The sequence below is a fragment of the Zonotrichia albicollis genome, chromosome 4, assembly GCF_047830755.1.
Source record: "Zonotrichia albicollis isolate bZonAlb1 chromosome 4, bZonAlb1.hap1, whole genome shotgun sequence".
NCBI lineage: Eukaryota > Metazoa > Chordata > Aves > Passeriformes > Passerellidae > Zonotrichia > Zonotrichia albicollis.
This window is the reverse complement of record NC_133822.1, coordinates 6,763,256-6,786,433: the sequence shown is the minus strand read 5'-3', so window position 1 is coordinate 6,786,433 and position 23,178 is coordinate 6,763,256. Positions and strand designations below refer to the sequence as shown.

General features: G+C 41.3%; 1 protein-coding gene across 11 annotated transcripts in view; it reads right to left on the bottom strand.

Annotated features, from left to right (window-relative positions):
• Positions 1 to 23,178, bottom strand: part of CELF2 (CUGBP Elav-like family member 2) — a 547,488-nt gene that overhangs the window by 11,271 nt on the left and 513,039 nt on the right. For 5 of the 11 annotated variants that reach the window (XM_074538727.1, XM_074538723.1, XM_074538722.1 and 2 more), the window contains 3 exons: positions 11,083 to 11,214; positions 3,978 to 4,175; positions 495 to 638 (listed from right to left, as the gene is read on the bottom strand). In XM_074538727.1, the coding sequence (XP_074394828.1) occupies positions 495 to 638; positions 3,978 to 4,175; positions 11,083 to 11,214 (474 nt within the window). The remainder of the gene's footprint in view (positions 1 to 494; positions 639 to 3,977; positions 4,176 to 11,082; positions 11,215 to 23,178) is intronic. The other 6 variants (XM_005489257.4, XM_074538726.1, XM_005489256.4 and 3 more) reach the window with 3 other exon arrangements.

The following is a 23,178-nucleotide window of genomic DNA, read 5'->3' as shown; positions in this document are numbered from 1 at the left end:
GCTGCACAGCCAAACATCAGCTGTCTGCAGAATATTCTGAACTATATGTACACACCATTCAGTCACTAATTGCAAAATCTTGTACCTAATTCAGAAGAAAGAAATTCCTGTAATGTAGAAGCAATGGGTTAAACATAGAGCTTTTTTTAAGTGGCTCAGCTATACAATAGAGAATAATTAGGTATCCATAATAAGGCAATTTAATAGTATACTAAATGACATTCCCCCACATAGGGTGTAATTAGTTTCATGTACTTGACACATTCATGCGAGATGTCAGACTGGAAGATTTTTTTTTTTTTTTTCATATCCAATTTTTAGTTAGAAGTAGTTTGTCTTTGCATCTTCCTGCTCATTTGAGGATTAACAGTCTATTATTTTTGGAATGATTTTCCAGTATGACATTTCTCACACTGCTGTTAATTTTCTTTCCTGGCCCCTTTTCAGTATAGTGCATGCGGCTTTTATGGTTGGATTTATTAAATTTGACATACCAAAGCACTTGCTCAAATTGGTCTGTTTGTCAATGAAGACTTTAGCAGAGATAACATTTCCAAAAGGCATGAACATCTGCAGAATGTCCTGGTCTCCAAACTCCTGGGGGAGGTGGTAAATAAAGAGGTTTGCTCCTTCTGGACCTTTAGGAAAATAAAATAAATAAAAAAAAAAGAAGTATGGAAACAGCTATTACAAGTGCTACATTTAATCTGTTTTTCCATAATACTTACTGAAGCTGGTGGTCAGAAAGCATTTCACTTTCTAACTCTGAAGGAACAAAAGCAAGTGGATCATCAAAAGAGCACAGCTGAAATGCAGCTCTTGAGCATCCCATCTTGAAAAGTGTTTACTTTGAAAAGTGTTTATTTCATAACTCTATTACAGAACTAGTTAAATCTATCCTCTTTCTTCAATTTACATGAGTGTCTTTCAGTGTAATTAAGGTTAGGAAAACAGGCACAGAATGTATTGGCTCTCAGAAAGCCCCAAGAACTGCACAAGGACTCCTCTGCTGCTTCCAACACCTGCATGGGTTTGTCAGTTTAATTCCAGTTGCAGGAATTTATGGAAATGGAAGCAGGTGAGCTCAGATTTGATACCACGGATTTAAACTCAAAGGGCAAGAAAATGCTGCAGATAGGAATAAAAATAGTAAGAAGAAGCACACCTTGTGACTTAAAAGTCAGTGAAGTCAGTGACAAAAAGACATTCAGAATTAAATTTGTACCGACTCATTTCAAAATGAGCTTTTTTTTTTTTTTTTAAATATAAATCCCCCATACAAAGATCTGTCTCCTGGAAAAAGCTTTGTAAAGCAAGTCTTTAAAAGAAGTTCAAAATTAAGTAGTTGTGTTTCAGTTAAGTGGCTTTAGACTTAGTTCAGTTTGCAAACAAAGGTGTAAACTCAAAGGTGCTTTGAATATTTTCCTTGCAGACAAGATCTGAGATATGTATTATTTAAGGTGCAGGTTAAAACATTCATCCTAGTACTGATAGGTTATTTTTTCCCCCTAGCTCAATGGCAGCACACTGGAAATGAGCAATGGATGCCAGGAAGAGTGGGATACATGATGGAGCCTCCATGCAGGCACCAGCAGTGTAAGTGGTACACAAAGGGAACAAGCATTTCTGCTAAAACCACACCGAGAATAGCCTGATTACATATTCCCTTGATTAGTGGAACCTAAATGTGTCTCAGATGTGATGTTCTTGGTTTTCTGGAGAGGAAGAGGAAAGTGCTCATGAGATTTACAGAGTTCCTTCTGCAACAGAGCCACAGAGCCTCCCCTCTCCCACACAGAATCAGGCTGGCTGCTCGCCCTCAGCCTGAAGGAAAAGGTAGCAAAGTTTGCCCAAAAGGAGGAGATAAATGAATTAGATAAAAAAAAATAAATTTCTGGGGAGACAGGGAAAAAAAAAGACAGGGAAAAAACTTGTCACTTGGAACTTTTTTCTTCTTGTCACAAGTAAACTCTCATTCCCAGCAAATAATGTTCTTTAAAATAGTAGGGGGAAAAATTGTTAAATAATATTTAAGAGCATATGCACAAGGCAGTTCACTGTGCTTCAGCATTTAATATTTATATAGCATTTTTTTCTGGTACTTGTTTATCCTCAACCACTCCAGACTCTTCCATCAGAAATCATGGTAAGAGACAAAACATTGTTGTCAGTATTCAGTAGTGGAATTCACTCACTTGAACTTAACCACCTACTAACAGATACAAGATATATAACAAAAACATTGTGTTTTAAAAAGGATGTTGGCAATTATTAAAAAAAAAAAACAAACCTAAGTTTATTTGAATGTTTCTAAACAGAGAAAAATTAAAATAGCTAGAAAAAAAATCAAGCTGTCCTTCACTACATATCTTGCAATGACACCAAATAAACAATTTTTTTCTGGTGTCAAATAGTCTATTGTCACTGACCAAAGGGCCTGAGGGGAAAGATAAATGCAGAAAACAAAAAATATGGGGAAAAATGATTAAAAAAGAACCCACTTTCATTTTAAATAATTTAAGCTTTTAGCAGCAAATGAAAGAAAAGACTTGAGAGAAAATATACATTTTAACTCCAGCGTCCCTATACAATAACTAGCTGGGGGAACGCCAAATTTGTCTTCCTAGGAAACACATCCCATAACAGTACAAAATACTATTTCAAAAGAGGATAAAACAGATTTCTCTTGAGGATATTATACTAGGTTTATTTCCAAAGCTTATCCTTGGCAAGAGCAGTAGTGACAACATAGATACAGTCTTAGAAAGCATGCAGTATTTTCCTGTCTTTGTAGAATTAGCTGGAAATTAGGACAGGAGAAAGCAATGAAAACAGAAACAATCCCCCTGAAAATGCCTGGGAAGCATGAAGGAGAACGGAAGAGGGGAAAAGGGTAGCCTCATTTTCCTAAACACCTTGTAATTAGTATTCATTTATTCTTAGCAATAACTTCCTGAGGTTTATTTGCTGTTGGTGTGGGGAGAGGGGCGCAATCATTCACTTAGCTGCTTCCTCACAAGACCCACAATTAAGCAAAGAACCACTCAAAGTGAAAACGGATCTTGTCATTAGCTCAAAACCTCAATCAGATTAACTCCACTATGACAGAAAATGGAAACCAGAAGGAAAAATTGCATCCACAGAGGGATGATTTTTGTTAGCGGTTTTTGTATGGTAGATGGTAAATGCTTTTATGTGAGGACGGGTGGCAAAGCATAACTTGATGGCTGAAAAGTGAAACACATTAGATGTCAAAGAAGGTGACAGTGGCAAGGAGGAAGAAACTGGAGGAAGAAGAAATCACGGATTAGACTGCCTGAGGCCTTCCACGAAGCCTCCATGAGGAAACAGCCACGTGGCACGGCTGGGGCTGGGTCTGCTGGCGCGGGCACTTACTGTCAGAACTCAGTACATCCCTCTGGGTGTCCAGAGTTGCTGGACCCCTGCCAGGGGGCTCAGGGACCCTGGCACACAGCCCAGAACACCTGTGGGTTTGATTATGACCCGTGGAGCAAATTACCATCTTTGTATGAAGACCTGAAAGCCACAGAAGCTTAAGCAGTGTAATAATAAAATTATCACAGGGTGAAAAAGTAGATTTTGGGGTTTTTAGAAGAGGGGTTTTGGGGACAAGATGGAGGGACTTGGGTGTGTCCAGCCTTTCTTCTTCTTCTCTACCTCCATCTTCTGCTATGATGTTGGCACTTTGGGATTGGTTTAGAGTAGAAACTCACTGTCTAACATAGGTGATAGGTATTGGAAAATAATTGTAAACATGTTATACATGTAGTTTGTAGTATAAAGAGATAACACCGCCCTGGGGGCAGGCAGAGTGCCTCTGTCTGTCCTGCTGAAAAATTTTTATAGATAAGATACAATAAACAACTCTGACACAGAGAACTGAAGAGCCCCAACTGAAACAGAGACTTTTCACGTGTCTCGGGGCTGCAACAAACTGCAACCTGCCGAGAACTTACCTTCCTTCTGGCTGCCCGCGGCGCTCTGCTGCTGCAGCAGGCTCTGGCTGTAGAGGGTGGGCAGCGCGGCGGCCGCGTACTGCTGGATTCCTGAGTAGGCCTGGGTGAGCGCGTCCATGGTGCCGGCCGTGCCGTTCGTCAGGCCCGTGGCGCCGAGTCCTCCGTTCAGGGCCGCCATACCTGAGAGCATTTGAGCAACTTTACAAAAAACCCAACAATAGAGAAAAGAAATTGCACTTGTTCATTAGTGCTTTCCGAAAGTCGTTGGTATTATACGACACTGAGGACGACAGCAGTGCATGCAGCTCGGCACGTCACCAAAAATGGGACTGAGGACAAAGAAACACGACTTTGGCATCAGGGTCACTTCAGCACAAGGGTTGCACAGTCAAATGGACTCGCATGCAGCCTGCTACTGGCAAGTACTACAGCTCCGTGCTCCTGAGAGCCTCTCTGCTCGTCCACCTCGACACCTGTGCTTCTGCTGTGGGTGTCTGAGGCTGGCAGTGTGGGACCTGTTAGACCTGTGTCCCTGTCCTTGTAGATAAAGCAGTCTGTGACCAGACTCTGTGACCTCTCTCTGACCAGGATCTTCAGCAACAGCCATGACAGCACCAGATCAGAAGTGTTTTGCTTATACATAGCAAGCAGAGAACCCTAATTGTTGCCCTGATTTTTTGAGATTTTCTAAGCCTTCTGATGTTTACATTCTTGTAACAAACTTTCTCACACACTTTCTGTAAATAACTTATTTTGCATTCTTTTATGGAGGAGGAGAAATCTGATGGACTGTCCAGTGTCATTGGAGAGGTGGCACTTTCACCCTCCAGCCCACTGTCACTTTTGGAAATCTATAAATGTTGGAGTCAGAAAATAAACTTCCCTTTTTTGTCTTGAGAACAGCAGTGTGTGTGTATCGTGTTATTTTGTGTCCTATAGGGACACCTAATTAACTGCATTTAAAACAGGCCTTTTTCAACATAAATGCTTCTATTATAACCCTCTACACAATTACAGGTTTTGTCTCTTGGGCTTGTGATAGAAAGATGGACTGTGATGCTCTTTGCTTCCACCTTCCTTCTCCAGTTACTCCAGCCACTCCACAAGAGATGAACAGCAGCACACCCAGAGTGACTAAAAATATTTCACCAAGACTCGGCACCTTTCATGAAGAAACAAAAGCATTTATTTCTAGCAATGTTTTTCTTCACAAGGGAAGCCGAGTCACCTTTTTTTTTTTAACTTACAGCAATTCTCCATCCTGATAAGTAACAGAGTAATTTACCTGGGATGGCTGCTAAAGAGGAAATTTCAGATGGGATTGCTAGCTGTGCAGAAAATGACATCCCTCATCCGTGCAAACAGTGTGGGCTGCATAAGGAGTTGTACTACTCTGATTTGATGGTGGACAAACTCCTGAGCTATGGCTTCCCTCCTCTGCTTCTATCGCTCAGCATGACTCCAAAATGAGTTATGTTGAAGTTAACAGTGCTAGCATGTCTTTCAGAAATTCCAGAAAAAGTGAATTTGCTGTTGGAAGTTGAAAGCATGGCAGGGTTCAGAGCTCTGCTCATCTTCCACACACCCAGCCTGTGTCAGCCTGAGCACTGAGAGCACATCGGGACTGAGAGTCAGAGCACGTTTCTGCACAATCAGCCATCCCAGCTCCCCAGTTTCTAGGTGAGCAGCTCACAAACAACTTAAAGGGCTTAACAGGCCATAGAGGTACAGAGAATCAGTCCCTAGAAAAATGGGAGGGGTGCCTAGAATCACCAGCAATCATTTCTTAGACAATATCTAATGTTTTGATTGGTAAAATGGTGGGTGAAGATGTGACTGGTGATGTCATATTAAGACCCCAAAGAGAAGGAAAGGGCTTAATTTCAGAGCAATAATAAGGATTGGTATGTAAATTGGGCAAAAGTGGGGGAATTAAGCAGAGGACACTTTATAGTAAATTAATAATTAAATCTATTAGACTGGGAAACAGTCTTCAAGGAAGATGGCAGAAACCTTATCACATGTGTAATTTAGATACAGGAAGAATACTGCAGGGAATTATCCAGCATTGACAGAGGAGGATAAAGATGCTGACCCCAGTATCCTTCTGCCTCTTATGTAGATTTGAAAAGCATATTCCTATGAGTCTCCAATAATCAGGACAATTGCTCAAGTGGCACCTTTTTGGCTCCACCGGACTCTGTGCCAATTAAGAGAATTGTACTGCATAAATTATACCTTTTGATCTTACTATAATTTGTGTGACTAAACACTTGACAGAGATGTGATATTCTTAGCCTTTCCTTAATAAAATGTCTCACTTTGAAGACTTCTCTTTCCCATCCACCCCACTTCAGAGCATCACTGTACCCTGATGGGAGGTACTGGCTGCCACTGCTTCGAACAAAAACCCCTGACAGAGCTCAACAGACCTGGGTATTTCTTGTATAATGGCTCCAGTTATAAAACTGCAATGGGTTTGGGTGGTGGTGGGGGGGATAAAGGGGTGGTTTCTCTGAGAAGCTGCTGGAAGCCTCCTCTATGTCCTACAGAGCCAATGCCACATAGCTCCAAGATGGACCTGCTGCTGGTCAAGGCCCATCAGTGACACCTCTGAGGTGACTTGGTAAAGGAGGAGAAAAAACCCTGTGCAATGGTAACTGCAGCTAGAGAATAAAGGAGTGAGAATGTGTGAGAGAAACCGCTCTTGAAGGCTGATGGAGAAGGAGGGGCAGGAGCTGAGATTCCCCTGCAGCCCCTGGTGCAGCCCAGGGTGAGGCAGCTGGGCCCTGCAGCCCATGGGGCTCCATGGGGGAGCAGAGATCCACCTGCAGCCCATGGGGGAGCCTACACCAGAGCTGGTGGGTGCCCAAAGAAGGCTGTGACCCCACAGGAAGGCAGAGCTCCTGGCAGCACCTGTGGAGAGAGGATTGCCCTGGAGTGGGTTTGCTGTCAACACCTGTGACCCTGTGGGGGACCCAGTCTGAAGCAGCCTGTTCCTGAAGGGACATGCCATGGAACAGACCCACACTGGGGCAATTTGTGGAGTGCTGCAGCCTCTGGAAAGGGACCCACATTGAAGGAGCAGATGAAGAATTCCCTCCTGTGGGAGGGACCCCATGCTGGAGCAGATGAGCAATGTGAGGAGTCCAATCCTGAGAAGGAAGGAGCTGCAGGAACAATGTGTGCTGAACTGACTGCAACCCCCATTCCCTGTCCTCCTGCACCTCTGGGGACAGTGGGTGTAGAATTCAGGAATACAGTTAATCCTGGGAGGAATATAGGAGTGGGGAGAAGGTGTTTTTAAGATTTGGCTTAATCTCTCATTATTCTATTCTGAATTGATTGGAAATAAATTAAACTAATTAATAATTAAACTAATTTCCAGGAGTATTCTGCCTGTGATGGTAGCTGGTAAGTGATCTCTCCCTGCTCTTATCTCAACTCACAAACCTTTTGTTGTATTTTCTCTCCCCTGTCCAGTTCAGGAGTGGGAGTGATAGAGTGGCATTCAAAATATTATAATAACAATAATAATAACAAAAGCAATATCAAGAATAATTTTTATAATAAATGTGCAATATACAATATATTATATATTAAATATTACTACTGATAATAATTTGATGCTGAGGCTGACTATTGCCTGCTCTGCTGTTCTGTACTTAGATTTGTGTCTCTGCTTGTACATGCAGGACTGGTTAAACTAAAGGTTCCTGATAAAGCAGCTTGTATCTCTCCTTTTATTAGAGCGTTGAAATAACTTGATAACAGAGGTAGCATTAGGATACCATGTTATCTTTCGTGAGTCATTGGCCTATTAGATAAACATGCTCTGTGTTGCAGTGGGCAGCATCCTCCCCCTCCTTTCCCCTGGAATCAATAGCACTTCCCACCCAGCGGCTCCAGATCAGCCATCAGCCAGACAACGCAGCCCACAGCTCCTGGGAAGGGCACAGCTACTTTGCCACAGCCCACGTGTGGCACACACAGCAAAGCACAGCTGCAGAAAGCACCCAACACTTTCTGTTCCTGCATTTTTATGAAATCTGCAAGGCCCAGCTGCTGTTACGCATCTCTGCCATCTCTTTATTATCTCTACCAGTGCACCTCAGTCACACACTGAACTCTGGTGCCTTCCTCCCTTCTGTGAAATAACCTTTTGGAGCCTCTCATCTATGGCCTTCTACTTTTCAGAGTTTCTCTACATGATACAAAAGCAACAAAGCTTGGCAAATCCAAAGGTCTCTCAAAGTGTTTTCAAGCACCTTCAAGTCTGTCATGAATAGTTTTATCTCTGTTTTACAGATGTAAATAAGGGGGCAAAGAGGCTAAGTGACTGCCCTGGGGTCACACACAAATACTGTGCCATAGCTGTCCAGTATTCTGAAGGTATGGTCTTCTTTCTTAATTGCAAAGAATTGCTTCCTCCCTCTTTAGTAATTTTTCCTCATAATTCATAATTCTTTTTGGTACTAAGAATTCTTAAATTTACATGCTCAAAGCAGGCAGTCTAATGTTTTGCCATTTAATGTTTTAGGTGCTCCAAGAATAACTGAGGAAAGACTAAATCCCCACACTTAGGTACAACTGCTGCCAAAACCTTGGAGACACCTAAACCTACTATACTCCACTTTATTTAAGGCTCCAGACATCTTTAAAAAATGCTTCTCTCTACAATGACAGCACTATCAGCCTCCATAGAACAGCTTCTTTTCACAGACCCAGACAGGACTGAGAAAACAGATTAAAGTCTTCTAGTGAGCTCAGTGTGGAAAACATTCTCCATGGGATTCTCGTGCGCAGGGCAGGACTTGGCTTAGGCAGAAGAGCAACTCTTCAAACCTCTCTAAAAATCAATGCGCAAGCCCAGTGCCACCTCCTGATTAATTTTGGGGTTAAGCTCTACTTGATTTGTGTTTTGGATTTGCTAATTTCCCAGCTAGAAGCATGTCACTCAGTTCTCAGTTTGCTGCACAGTTACTTCAGATATGTCCATGGCCAGTGAATATTTTTTATCGGCTTGCTTGTGACCATGGTATAAGCCATGTCAGTGTGGAGCATCAGACTTACTGAACACGAGGTTAAAGGCAATCAATCTCCCAGGTGAGTTTGAGTGTGAATGACTGGGTGATCAGGAAAATGACATGGTGATCAGGAAAAGCCCCAGATTGTCATTAAAATAGACAGGGAAGGTTATTGTAATTTGAGCAATGCTTCACTATCATCAGCATCATGAGTACCAGAAAGTGATAATCAAATTCCCTTTTGAAGGAAACAGTGCCTTAATGCTGAGCTGTGTCATGGGGAAGCAGTTTCCCCTCTTTAACTCTCTCTCAATAATGTATATACACAGACAGACATACCCACATACATTTGGTAAGCACCATACACATATCCATAAAAACATCCACGAAGAAGATTTGGGACTGCAGTCATGGTCAGTACAAGTCCATGGAAGCAACGGTGACTTAAAACAAACTGAGATTTGGTACCAGGTTGTGAATACATCATTAATACTTCAAATGACACATGCAGATAAGTTTGCACACACATCACCTCAAAATACTTGCTCAGAAAACGTAAACTCTGCTTGCAGCCTAGCAAGGAGTGCTAAAAGGAGTGCAACAGAAGCGTTCCCACACAATGAGCCCACAGGATTCACTCCTGCTTGGCTTTGATGAAGGGGTACATTATGTTGGAGTGCTACAGTGTGCCTGAGTTCTCATGACTTGGGGAGGGGAAGGAGTGGGATGTCATATTTTGCTCTTGATATTGTGATTTTTTTAATATGCCAAGTAAAGCACAATGACTGGTAATCAGAAAGGACATTGAATGGTGTCTTGCTGATGACAGGGTAGCTCTCTTACTGCAAGAGCTGAGGAGAGGAGAGGAGATAACCTTCTGTGCATGCCATTTCCTGTGGCTTGCTTTGACACTAATGGAATAAGAAAGGAAACTAGCATCTGCCATTTTGGGACCTAATACTAATTTTTCTTAAGTTGTCCTTGAGTTGTATTTACACAGAGGTTGTTTTGTGTGAAATGCACATGTCCTTGCCAGAAGCAAGTCCTGTTTTACACGAGACCCCATGCAACCATTCAACATTGCTACATGGACATCCATCAGCCCCCTTCCTTCCCAGCTCCCAACAATGCCAACCAGAGATCACAGAACAAAGAGATTGGGTGAGCAGCCAAGTAACAGTGACAGAAAGGACATCATGCAGAGCATCAGAGTGAGCAAGAGATACTGAGGAGGACATCCATTCCTGAGGGGACATTATGATGGGTCATGGACTGGCAATGACCAAATAGATTCCTTGCATTGCAAAAGGAAATGCAAGGAGCAACAGCAGCTAAAGAAAAAAAAGAGGGAGGGGGAAAAATGCAGCTGGGCAAATCTCTTCTGTTACAGGCAAAGGTGAAGTCATCATAGCAGAAACAATAATTAAAAAAAAAAATCCTCCCTCTTTGAGAAAATGTTGACCAGGGCTAAGAACAAAGAAGAATGTTCTAACAACTACTGGCATCTTCCTAGCTGGAGATGCCAGGGTTTGTTAAGATGTCATGGGATAGGTGCGTGTGCTCTGGCATTTCAGGTGACTGACTGCATGTTCTCCTATACTTGCCAATTAAAAGCCAAAGAAGCCCTCATTTCCCTCATTTTTCAAGCATGTTGCTCTCAAGTCAATTAGATAATTCTTAAAGATATTTTAAAGGATTGCCTCTGTGGCACTACATTTCTGAGTGAGGTTTTGTACATTGGGGTGATACACCTGTTGTCAGACTCCCCCAGTGAAAAAGGAGCCTCTCCTACAACCCTGACAACCCAAATCCCCAGTGACAATTCTTTTACCTTCCACATTTACTGCAAGAAGAGGAGTCTTTATGCAGGGACACAAGGAAATTCACTTTGCAGAACAAACTGTGTGAAACTAAAAGACTCCAGAGAACTACATAGGTAGTAGTAGTAGTATGGAACTGAATCAACTTGACCCCCTTATTTGGTGTAGAGATTAAAAATCATATTATCACTTTGCAATTGATAGTTTTTGTGGCATGATTACTGGGGAAGGCTGTCCACCACAGCAATAAATACTCACTGTTTACGGTACCTGCTAGTGCATTAATATTATTCAGTCCAACAGTGGCTCCAGCCAGTCCTTGGAGAGTACCCAGAGAAGTCAAAGAATTCATGGCCGCACCAGCTGTGGAATTAGCAGTTGATGCAGCCACTGAAAGGAAAAAAAAAAAAAAGTAAAATTAAGGCAATTAACTTTGTTTATTTTATTTGATCACAGAGCAGCTTACAATCTCACACAGGAGCACCACAAGGCTACTTGCAAGGAAAAGGAAAAAAGAAAATGAGATCAACGAGGCCAATCTTGTTCGAGACATTAAGAGTGTGATCGTTCATGGGAAGTGTTGATGAGCCTAGAACTGCAACTACTAGATCACAAATTCAGTGCTATTATTTGCAAATATAATGCCGAACCAGTATGTCTGGGATCAGACACTTTCTCAGAAGTTTGTCAATCAATCTAACAAACCAGGTTGATTAGCTAACCAGGCTTTTGAGATTTTGCCACACACCTCAAAGCCCATCATTACACAAACAAGAATTACTCAGTAATTTTGTCATAAAACAGATTACTATTCTGGGCCCCAAATGTTCTAAGAGTAAGTTAAATTATTCTAAGTGAAAACACTATGCTCTAGGACATTGTATAAACTTCATTTAAAGTCCTGAAGATTAGAATAAGAAGAATGACCAGGCAAATACAAAATGTATTTTACTGCAGGCATTTATCCTGGCCTTTGTACATAGAGAATCATGTATATGCACTCCTGTGATACTGTATGTATCCCTAAAAGCTCTGCCAGAGGGGAAAAGGTGGAAAATGTCCTTGATGCTACAATGTCAGGGAATGATGAAGGTGGTGAGATGAATCCATCTAAATTGGGTGTTTAGGGAGAGAAATAGACTCACTTGTCATAGAAAGTAGTAAAAAGTCATCATTTGGGATAGGTTGGGTGAACTAGAAATACCTGTCTGTCTCACAGGAGTGCCTTGAATAACCAGTGTAGATTAAACACTTAACTCACAGCTAGGTAAAGGCTTACCAGATGAATCACACTCATAAAAGCTGCAGAAGCAATTAAGTTTTTAGTGCATCTCCTGAGCCCTACTTTCATGTATCAGTCATAAAGAATTCCTTTTTTTTTTCTTCTGTTATAACATTGCATTATCTTAGGAAAAGCAAATATTTAAAGTCAGAGTTTTGTTGATGTACTGGAGGCACATCATGTCTACAGCCAGGCTTTTTTTGCTCCTATTCATTACCTAGCTATGAAATAGTTAAGACCACTTTTATGTGATGCTTTTTTGGTCTGTCAAACACATCAGATTACTCACTGAACCCTCAAGAAAGTGAAGTCTCTAGAGCTGACAGGATGCAGTAAGGAAAGTAGGAAGTAACTTTTTCACTCTGTGGGTAAACCTTGAAGCCCTAACCTACAAATAACCTGTGTTTGCAACGTTAAGACCCACAAAAGACAAGTTTTCACACTCTTGGGGCCTCAAAGTACAAAGAACATTCTTGCTGTGGGGGAAGAGAGATTTCCAGACTCTGTTATGCAGCCCTTGTCTCTTAGCATCTGCAATGTTAACTTGAATAATTTTGTATGTTGCAAACAGAAGCAGCTTTGATTATTCAATCTGTCCCCACAAAGCAATAAGAATCCAATAATGTCTTTGATTTAAAAAAGTAATTAAAAAAAAAACAAGTTAAAAACCCCACTTTTTTCAGATAATATAGGCACCAATAGAGAATAGAGGAAAAACCCAAAGTGAATTCCCTGTGACCAACACTGGTCTGTGTTTCTGTCAATGCTCATTAGCAAAAGATTTAAATGAAGTATATAAAACTCAAATCTGAAGGATCTGATTAGTTTTGACTGGACTAAATTCCATCCATTTTCTGCTTTAGAGGATTATTGCCATTTTCTCTTGAGTAAACACATATAGTTAAGAAATGAGAGAAATGGGGACTGGGAAACTGCCTGTAAATTACATTAAAGCTGGGGGCAAATAGCTCCTGTGAACAAGAGCCATATGCTTATGGATTGTCAACACATCTGTTGGAGAAGGCAAAAAAAATCTGCTTAAAACCTTCCCCCTTGTGCAGCCCACAGTGAAATATTGGGGTTTTATTCCTGGCTATGCTCCAGGGATGGTCAGTAACCGGGGCCAACATCTCTTTTATTTTTTTTTTTTGGTGTCAAGTTTCTTTACTCCATCAGGCAAATAAAGAGCAGGTGCCTCAGTGCTTCTCCCACTTGAAGCTGCAATGCAGATTATCTAGTTTGCCTGAATAAAGACTTGGCACATTCAGCACCTCAGGAATGAGTGTTATATTGTTGTGGTGTTTCTTCTGTCACAGATGCAATGGGACAATGCATATGAACCCTCTTTGGCTTAATACTTCTTTGAGAAGGAAGAAACTGAACACATAGTGTGGTTTCCACCATCTTACTGAACGGGAGGTGAATACAAATGAGGGGAGCTCCTTTTTTTAGGGTGCTTGGAGACATCAAGCAACCTCTGCATGAGGATTCCTGAGAGACCCCACACTAACTGATTGAGACCTACGTGTATGAAATAAAGATGAAGACAGTGGTGAGTAAAATATTACCATAAAGGGGCTATAAAATGTCCAAAATATTAACAGAGGTGAACATTTTTAACAAAATGCAGTATAAACCCAACAGATGAAGCAATGGCATGTCTTATCCCCCAGAAATCTAAAGGAAGATGAAACAAAAGTTAAAAGGTCCTACAAGACAAGTGTGAAGGCTCATACCAGCTGAAAGTTTTTTGCTTTGTGTGCTCCCAGATGAAATCCATCTAGAGACAAGGACTATGCTTCTCCTGTCCTTTGCCATTTTCTAGTTCCTTTCAACTAAAAAATTGTAACATATATTAAACTGAAGGGAAAGAAGAAAAATCACATGCCTTGTGGTAACAGCAAATGACTGCACTACTTTGGGGGAACCTGTATAACTCTCTTGTGTCAGCAAAACTCTCAGGCTCCACAAATGCTCAGAGTAATGGCAAAGGAAGAATAATTCACTGTCAGAGTACTTTCTATATTTATGTCTTTTAGTTGTCCAGAAGACAAAAATAGATTGGCTACCTACATAATTTATAAATTTGGGTTTTACCAGGCTCCTCTGAAACCAAATAAATGAAAAAAAAAAAAATCACAACTCCCTTCAGTCTCCATGCCAGAACATTCACAGAATCCCAGAATGTGCTGAGTTGGAAGGAACCCACAAGGATTATCAAGTCCAACTCCTGGCCCTGCACAGGACACCCTGAGAGTCACCCCCTGTGCCTGAGAGCATTGTCCAAACACTTCTTAAACTCTGTCAAGCTTGGTGCTGTGACCACTGCCCTGGGGAGCTGTTCCAGTGCCCGACCACCCTCTGGGTGCAGAACCTTTTCCTGATACCCAATCTAAACCTCCCCTGACTCAGCTTCAGGCCATTCCCTCAGGTCCTGCCATTGGGCACCACAGGGAAGAGTTCAGTGCCTGCCCCTCCTCTTATTGTGTTCCTCCATTTAACTGAGGAAATTTCTGCTTCAAGCTTCAAGCCAAGAAACTTGGCCTTTGGTTAATATATTCATTGACAGAGTTCTCTTTGACACAGAAAACATGTTTTTATTTGGAGTGGTTACTCTACACAATACAGATATTTGTGTTTAACGGGTAATGCACTCATGGAGGTCTTTAAGGCTGGAAGGAGCTGGCATTTTCAAATGTTCTCAAAACATTCACTTCTGCCCTACAAATGGTTATAACACCTTTTAGGTCAGTAATATTTTTTTTTTTAACTGCAATGATCCATTTCTCTTTTAAATTTTAATTTAAATAACACCTCAACACAATTCCTAAAAACTATGCCAACCTAGAAAAACAACAGGAATTAGCACAGAAACTTTTGGCCATTCTTTTGGCTAGCTTATGTCAATAGAGTCATAATGATTTACATCATCTGGATTTGCCTCAGCTGGAAAACTAGATTCAGGATAACAGCATCTAGGAAAGGCAATGATGTGTAAATATTTCTTTGGCTTTGCTACACACACTGTGGATGGAATTAATTTCCCCACCTTTGGCAGCCTCATTGTTGGTTTAAGCTAGTCTAGTCAAAACTAGACTGTTTCTGAGATTTAATGACCTTCAATCCAGACACCCTACCTTTAGATTTCTGTTTCAGGTTGGGCTGAATTGCCCTAAAGACCATGTGGGGAGCTCAAATACCAGATGCTACTGATGCCTTTCCCATTTTCCCCTCAGACTTCTGGTGAAAGCAATTGCTATGATTTTTGTTGCAAGACCTTCTGCTCCTTCACAGTTGCTGCCTGTCTCTCAGAATTCTCTATCTTGGAGGCACAGGCACATTTTTTGTCATGCCTGTTTCCTTCCTACACCTCAGACCAAGGAGTGCCCTTGGCAGAGCTTCTTGCTATACTGAAACCCCAGACCTGTGCTTGTCTGTAGTACAGCCTTGGGCAAATCCCACCCCTCTCATGTCTCAGGCCAATTTATAAAGTGAATCAGAGAATGGTTTAAGTTGGAAGGCATTTTTAAAGATCAGCAATGAGTGATCTCCAACCAGAACAGGTTGCTCAAAGCCCCATCCAACCTGACTGAATGTTTCCAGGGATGGGGCATCCACCACCTCTCTTGGCAACTTGTGCCAGTGTCTCACCACCCTCATCATAAAAAATTTTCCTTGTATCTAGTTTAAATCTACCCTCTTTTAGTTTAAAAGCATTGCCCCTTGTCCTATTTCTACAGACTCTGCTGAAAGGTTTGTCCTGATCTTTCTTGCAGGCTCACTTTAAGTACTGAAAGGCTGCAATAAAGTCTCCCTGGGGCTTTCTCCAGGCTGAACAACCCCAACTCCCTCAGCCTTTCCCCATAGGAGAGGTGCTCCATCTCTCTGAGCATCTTCAGGAATCCTTTTCCCAAGTGGAGGTCAGGGTGCAGGAAGGCTGCTGAAGACAAAGAACTCAATAACCTCTGACTGTGGCACTGAAGGAAAGGACTTATTCCAACCACGCATGTGCCACTATGTTTTAGCAGAAAAATGGTTTGCAGTGTGTAGTCAGGCTCATTCTTTCCTTAATTTTTTTTTTTTTTGGTAAATGTCTAAGTGAAAAAAAAAATCCAATGACTTCTCAACAAAAAAACCACAAAATTACTTCTATACCACAAAAAACCCTGGATCTCTTGGAAACTCCCTGCTATAGGTGCTAACTTGGCACTATTTATGGGCAGCATAAACTGTGCACTTCTCCATTCCTCTCCACCTTGTCCTTTTCCCTTCCTCCTTTTCCAACATGAGCATCTTGTCTGGAAATGATCCACAAACTGGGAGTCTTGGAGTAAGATACTAAGCACATGAGGCATTATAAACAATTTAAGTGAAGATTCTTATTGGAAACATTATTTTGGTTTTAGGGCAGGACTAGTGGAGAGAATGGGCAAAGAAAAGCAGGAGCAGCTTCAGCTCTTTCTGGGCATGCAGAGCTGCCCTACACCCTGCCAACCCCATCCATGTGAAGAGCAGCTATAATGTTTCTGGAGCAGAACCAGATTCTGGTGTTGCAGGGCTCCAGGGCAGCTCCAAGACTGGCTTAACTATGCTGGGACTTTCCACACAGAGATCCAGCATGGTAAGTAACTGTGTCAGCCCTGCTGACAGCTTTCCTTTAGGCAGCCCTTGGTTACACTGCACAATTGTCTGTCACTACAAATGCATGGCACAACAGGAAGCTCAACGTTTAGTCTGACTTCAGCCACTTGCCTATCACCAGTCACTTATGAACCACAACTTTGTTCTTACTGTTTTACTTAATGGAGAGTTTAAATAACTCCGTGTTCAAAGTACTTCTTTTGCTGAAGTTAAGATGATGTAGTAGTACACCAGGGATCAATACTGCCCACAAATTTTAGGTTCAGCATCTCTGTGGCTAAGCATGAGAAGCTGCAGAGAAAATGTTCTCTTTTGGGAGACACTCCTGGCAGATCTGTATTGGCAGTTGTCTAAGTCCAGAATCCTCTTTCTTGTACTCAATTTGGGTGTATTTCTGATTTTCTGCTGCATTCCTAAGCTCACTGACTCCAAAGTCTAGATAAAATGAATCAGACACTGGTGCTGACTAAATGGCTGACATGTAGAGGAATTCAGATGGGCAGAACTGGCCAACATGAACCTTATGAAATTTAACAAGGATAGATGCAAAGTCCTGCACCTGGGGAGGAATAATCCCCTTCACTGACACAGCAGGGGATGGATGGGGCTGGGGAGAAGCTTTGCTGAAAAGGACCTGCGGGGGTCTTGGTGGGAGGTGACCACAAACCAGCAGCATGCCCTGGCAGCAAAGAAACCAAACAGGCCCCTGGACTGTGGAAGAAGAGACAGGAGATCCAGGTTTCCTCTTTTGTGCTTGTTGGATCGCACCTGAATATTACATGCAGATTTGGGCTCCTCATTGCAAGGAGAACATTGATCAGGTGGAGGGAACTCAGTGGAAGGTCAGCAAGTTGGTCAGGGGCTCCATCACTCATCCTGTAACCAGCTGGGCTTGTTCAGGCTGGAGAAAATACAGCTCCAGGTGAACCTAAAGCAGCCTCTCAGTGCCTAAAAGGAGTTCATCCACTAGATAGAGCAACAGCACATGCAGGGAAGATGAGAAGTACATTGAAACAAGGGAGATTCCAACTATAAACATTTGTACAAGCACTGGAACAGATTACCCAGATTGCTCCATCCATGTCCTTGGAGGATTTTGAGATTTATTTGGATCAACCTGATCTCAGAGGAGCAGGGAGCTGGGTCACAGACCAAGATGGTCTTCCAACCTCAATTATTCTATGGGAATTAGAGCAGCATAGGAGAAAAGCAGAGAAAGTCAGCTCACACTAAGGCAGAATGAAAGAATGAAGATGTGTTGAAAACTGAACAGTAGAACCAGTTTCTGTTCTTGGGTCTGTTTACAGAAGCAGAGGTTGACACTGAAAAAGCCACTTAACTCTCATCTGTGGTTTTGGTTCTAGGCTGCCACAACTACACTGTGTGGGTGAGGTTTCTAGGGCCCAACCTACAACAATCCAGCAAAAGAAGTTGTGACCTTGGATCTTTCCTTGAGGTTTTGGATTCCTCTTAGATTCAGCAATGTGCAACAGAAAATAAAATCACAGTAGAAGAATGTAAAGAAAGGATATAAAGAAATCAAACAAAGAGAGTAAAGGCCATTAAAAAAATATAAAATAATATTTCCAACAGCTCCTCAGTCAGTAACATAAAAAAACGTTAGAGTTTATAAGAGAATTATAAGGACAAAAGAAAAAGAAATATTAAATCCAAAGTAGAAATCTCTAATTTTAGCCAGATGAATTTAAAATCTCTGTTTACTACACAAAATCTCTTGGGTAAACAAAATATGCCTTTGTCCCTTGCTTAGTCCAAGAGGGATAATAAAGGTAAGAGACAACACTGGATTTAAGGATAATCAGATTAAGGCTGCATTCTCTCTTTTCTTTCTAATCTTTAGTTGCAATAACCAATGATGTTTGGAACTGTGTCTTGAAAACTGTATCTAAACATGAGGAACACCTGCTGGCCTGACTGAAAAATGGAAGATACTGGGCAAAGTTTTGTTGTGTTGGACAAAGTCTGTGCAAAGCTTCTGACTTTGGTTTATATTATCTTAGTTTTGTGGTGGCACTCTCTTAAACAGAGAATAGCACCCAGCTGTAGGAGGCTCTTATGTAGATGGGAGTCTGGACCACTGATCTGGAGTTAGGAGGAATTCTGCACAGATCTGATCTTAAATATATAAGGTCAATCAATTAAGATGTGTTATCTTTATGTAGCACTAACCCAACTGTTTGTTTTGAAGAGATGGAGGCCACAGAATTTTCTCCTGAACACCCAAATGAAATGTCTTATGGAAAAGGGGAAGGATTCAAATATAGTAATGCTGGAGTTTATGAAATGAGGATTATAAACACAGTGTGGGGGAGAAGTGGGCAAGTCAATCATGGTGCCCGTGTGACATTGCTCTCAGGAATTTGCAGTGGAGTTTCAGGCTGAAATGAGCTCATCCTACGGGCTCTGACTGCAGAAGGTACATTTTAAAGGGGAAGAATAATTAAGCAATGACAGAGGCATCATCATTATTAGATAATCACAACCCAGGGGCATTAGCAAATGTTGAGTGTCTCTAATCCCATGGGGTCTAATTATTCTGTGATAATAACCACACCTCCAAGTTCTAATTTATTCTTGTGGAGAATCTGGAGGGGGAGGGGGGAGAAATGGGGGCATTTTAATATTTTTGCTAAAAGAAGATGCAGTTGGCCTTTCACTAGGGCTCATCAGTATTCTGATCTAACTAGCATGTGTGAGTGGCATTAAATTGTCTGCCCTTTACTGTGATCTCCAGCCAATCTGAGTATCCACCCTTGCTCAGACTGGTGGCCTCCCTGCTGCTAACAGTACCAGCAGGCCCTGGTTCTGTTTCTCAGGGCAGATTTTGGCAAAGGTGAGGTAGATTTTCCTGGTCTGGAGAGGTGTATTTTCCACAAGGTCCTCTGACAAACACATTGCCATTGGTATGGAGAAAGAAGTAAAAACTTGCACATTTTCTGGTGTCTCGGAAGTGCTGTCTGACATGTCAAAAAGGAAGATTCTAGGAAGTTTAAGTGCTCTGCTTGTGCTTGGATAGGATAAAATTAAAGTGACAGATGCACTCCAGGGAAAGAGCACCAGAAAAGCAAGAGAGCAAGAAAGAGTCAGGGGAAACAAGAATGACAATATAGAAAGACATATACCAATATCACAGCCTTTCTTCAGTAAGTCAGTGCCCCTCTGCTTCTTCATTACTCACAGGTGAACTGTGTCCATGAAATACTGTCCATTTCTTCCCAAGGAACAGGGAAACAGAAGCAGCAGTGAGCAAAGGAGGAAGGGAGAACACCATGCACTCAACATCTGGTCTCTTTTTTGCATCTGTGTGCATGAATGTGCAGATGAGAGAAAGCATGACAGAGAGGGAGAGGAGAGGAAGGAGCCTTTCCCCATGGTGATCCTTCTGGTTCTGGCTTTCTGAAAACAGGTTTATATTTTTTAAAGTCATTTGTGAACACTGACTTTTACAAGAATTAAAAAAAAACCACAAAAAACATAAAGAGGTGAACCAATTCATTAAAATTTTTTTGCACAAGGCCTTCAACAGTGGGAGAATAACTTTAGGCTCACAAATCCATACTATTCAGCACTGCACGGGTTTTTGAGAGCTAAGAAAGCTTGAGAGATGTGAAAATCAGGGACACTCATTTTAATCACTTGTTGATGTTAACACCTAACTTGACATTTATGATTGTCATGAAATTACAGTGTCTACACCATGCACCTTCCACAGCAAAGAAGGAGGAGAAAAGAGCATGCAGAGATACCACAGGTACAGCAGACAAACTTATTAGTTGGTTATTTTTGTAGTTTATCTTCTGTTCCATAATTTTCCTCCAAACCTGTCTATCTGGCAGAAGGTATATTAACAAGCAAGGGTTTATTGATTGGGCATGTCTTTGTGAATCTAGGTTGGTATTGTGAATATTGGTGTTTAAGGGCACATTTTCCTATGAGACTTTGAAGACAAAGAAAGAGAGAGTAAAAAGCAAGTCAATATTCTTGGCCAATTCCACGCTGATGCTTCTGTTTTGTTGAAATGCATTTCCCAGTGAAGACCTCTAGCATAAACTAAAAAATCCACCTCTAGCATAAACTACAAGCTGTACCTCAATCCTGTGCCTGCAACATGTTGTGCATTCTCCCCAGCATACCACAATGGTAAATCACCTTTGGTTTTGGGTGGGAAGTGCTTTAGAGTGGCTTGGAAACAGAATAACAATGCACAGTGAACTGGCTTGAGTTCAGCTTCATAGCTGACCATCATATATTTCCAGCTGTAACTCTAAATTAAATCAAACCAAACTGAATCACCACAATACGAGGAAAACAAAGAAGAATTGCTGAGCACTTAGGGATCAGTGGGGCCAAGGGCTGTGGCTGTGCTCGTTGAAGCACCACTGAGTTCACATCAAAGCCATTTCTACAGGGAACTTCCAGCTGTGCTCTCATGTTTATTACAGCTATCTCACACAATTTGGAGCAGGCTATTGTTCTGAGATGCATGCCCTGATGCTGAAATGACCTCCATGTGGAGCTGCATCAGAATACAGCCACTTATAAATCACTTTCCAAAGAACTCCTGATCTAAAATCAAGAAGGCTCTACTGGAGGCCAGGATCTCCTGCCTGGAGCACAGGTTCCTTCACATGGCCCCTGGTGTGCCTGCAACATCTTTGACACACTTTCAGCACTAAGCAGGGACAAACAACATGCAGTGCCATCTCTCCATGAAAAAAAAAAAAAGAAAAAAAAGGAAAAAGAAAAAAAGAAAGAAGAGTGTCAGCAAAGTCCAAGGTAAGCAACGTTTTTGTTCTACAAGTGCTTACCACATACATATATGCCAATTCAAATTCTAGTATATGGGAGAGGGTGGCCTGATTCATCTTCTTTTTCACCTCTCTCACATATCTGTCTTAAGATAACGTAAACAGTCCTTGGGAGGTGTTTGTCTTTCTATTGCAACAAGATGTTTCTAAAATACTTTTTCCTTCAGACACTTAGGAGTCCTATCCATGGCATTTTAGAATAGAGATGAGCTAAACCATATATTGAAAATTTTTGTTGTTAAACGGAGTTATGAATCCAGAAGGTGCCTGCAATTATTTCCATGGCAGATGGGTTTCTAAGTGGGGTGTGCAAGCACAGCTTTATTGCAATAGCACATCCACAAAATGCACTTGCTCACCCCTGGGAGCTGCAGCACTTGAGGATTATCTTGCCTCATGTAAAATTACTCAGCCAGGTCCTTTGCAGACCATTTGTAAAGTCATACTGAGTTCACTGTGACACTGGTTCTTTTCATTCATATTACACATTTTTGTGCTGCAAACAGCAAAGACAGTTGAGGGTGTACTTTACTTGGTTTTAAACTCATGCAGCTGTTGGAGATATTTTTGTTTGGCCATTGCATAAAATAATTCAGTAGTCCCATATCCAAGCAACTAGTTCTTCTGAGAGAATGTTAAAACAATTAAAACATTAGTAATAATAAAAAATGGAATAAAGTTAAGATTTAAAAAGTATTATTTTTTACTATTAATTATAATTTTTATGTCTTGGGTAAACAGACCAGAAGTACCCATGGACAAAAGCACAATCCAGTAGGATTGAAGAATCAGTGTTGGCAGTAGATGAAAGCTCCTTCAAATGCATGAGTTTTTCTAAGATTTACATTATTTCCTGGGTATTATGAACTGCAGCATTTTCTGGGCTTGTAACTTCTTGTAAGATATATTACATATAAGCTCACATATCTACCTGTGTAGGCAAGCTGATATTATCATCTTTCTTTAGTAGAAAGCCATCCTGAGTGAACTTCAAATAGTGCTTCCAACAGAAAGAAAAAAAAGCTTTTCTTTACAAACTGGGATTCTTGTAGCTTGAAATAGAGATTAAGAGTGGGGTAGAGAGACACTTACAAAATAGAATGTATTATACGTGTTATTTGTATACTGCAAGCAAAGTAAATCCTGAAATGTGCTAAGGCAATGGATTTAATACCTTAGGAAGATGATAATGTAATGATGTTTAAAAAACAAACATGTCTCCTGTTGAATTAGATCCTACTAATCCATGGTTTAGTACTGTATGCTGCTTCCTGAAAGAAAAAAACAAACCTAAAAAATTTAACTAGCACATTGCTTGACTGAAAATATGCACGTGTTTCTGTCCTTTGGTATTAATGGAATTCTGAGGAAACAGCTGGAGATTTCTGTGCCAAAAATTCATAAATTGATAATGTTGATTCTAAAACTGATAAGGAGCTTTGCCAAAATGACCCCTACAGTTGTCAGGCAGCCTCACAAAGCATTTCTGCCCACCCTGAGCCCATTCAGTGCCTGAACATCCCTGGGACCCTTCAGACTGCACTGATGCACCTGCTCAGAAACCCTTCTGAGAGGAGAATGTCCAGAGACCTGTTACATTTT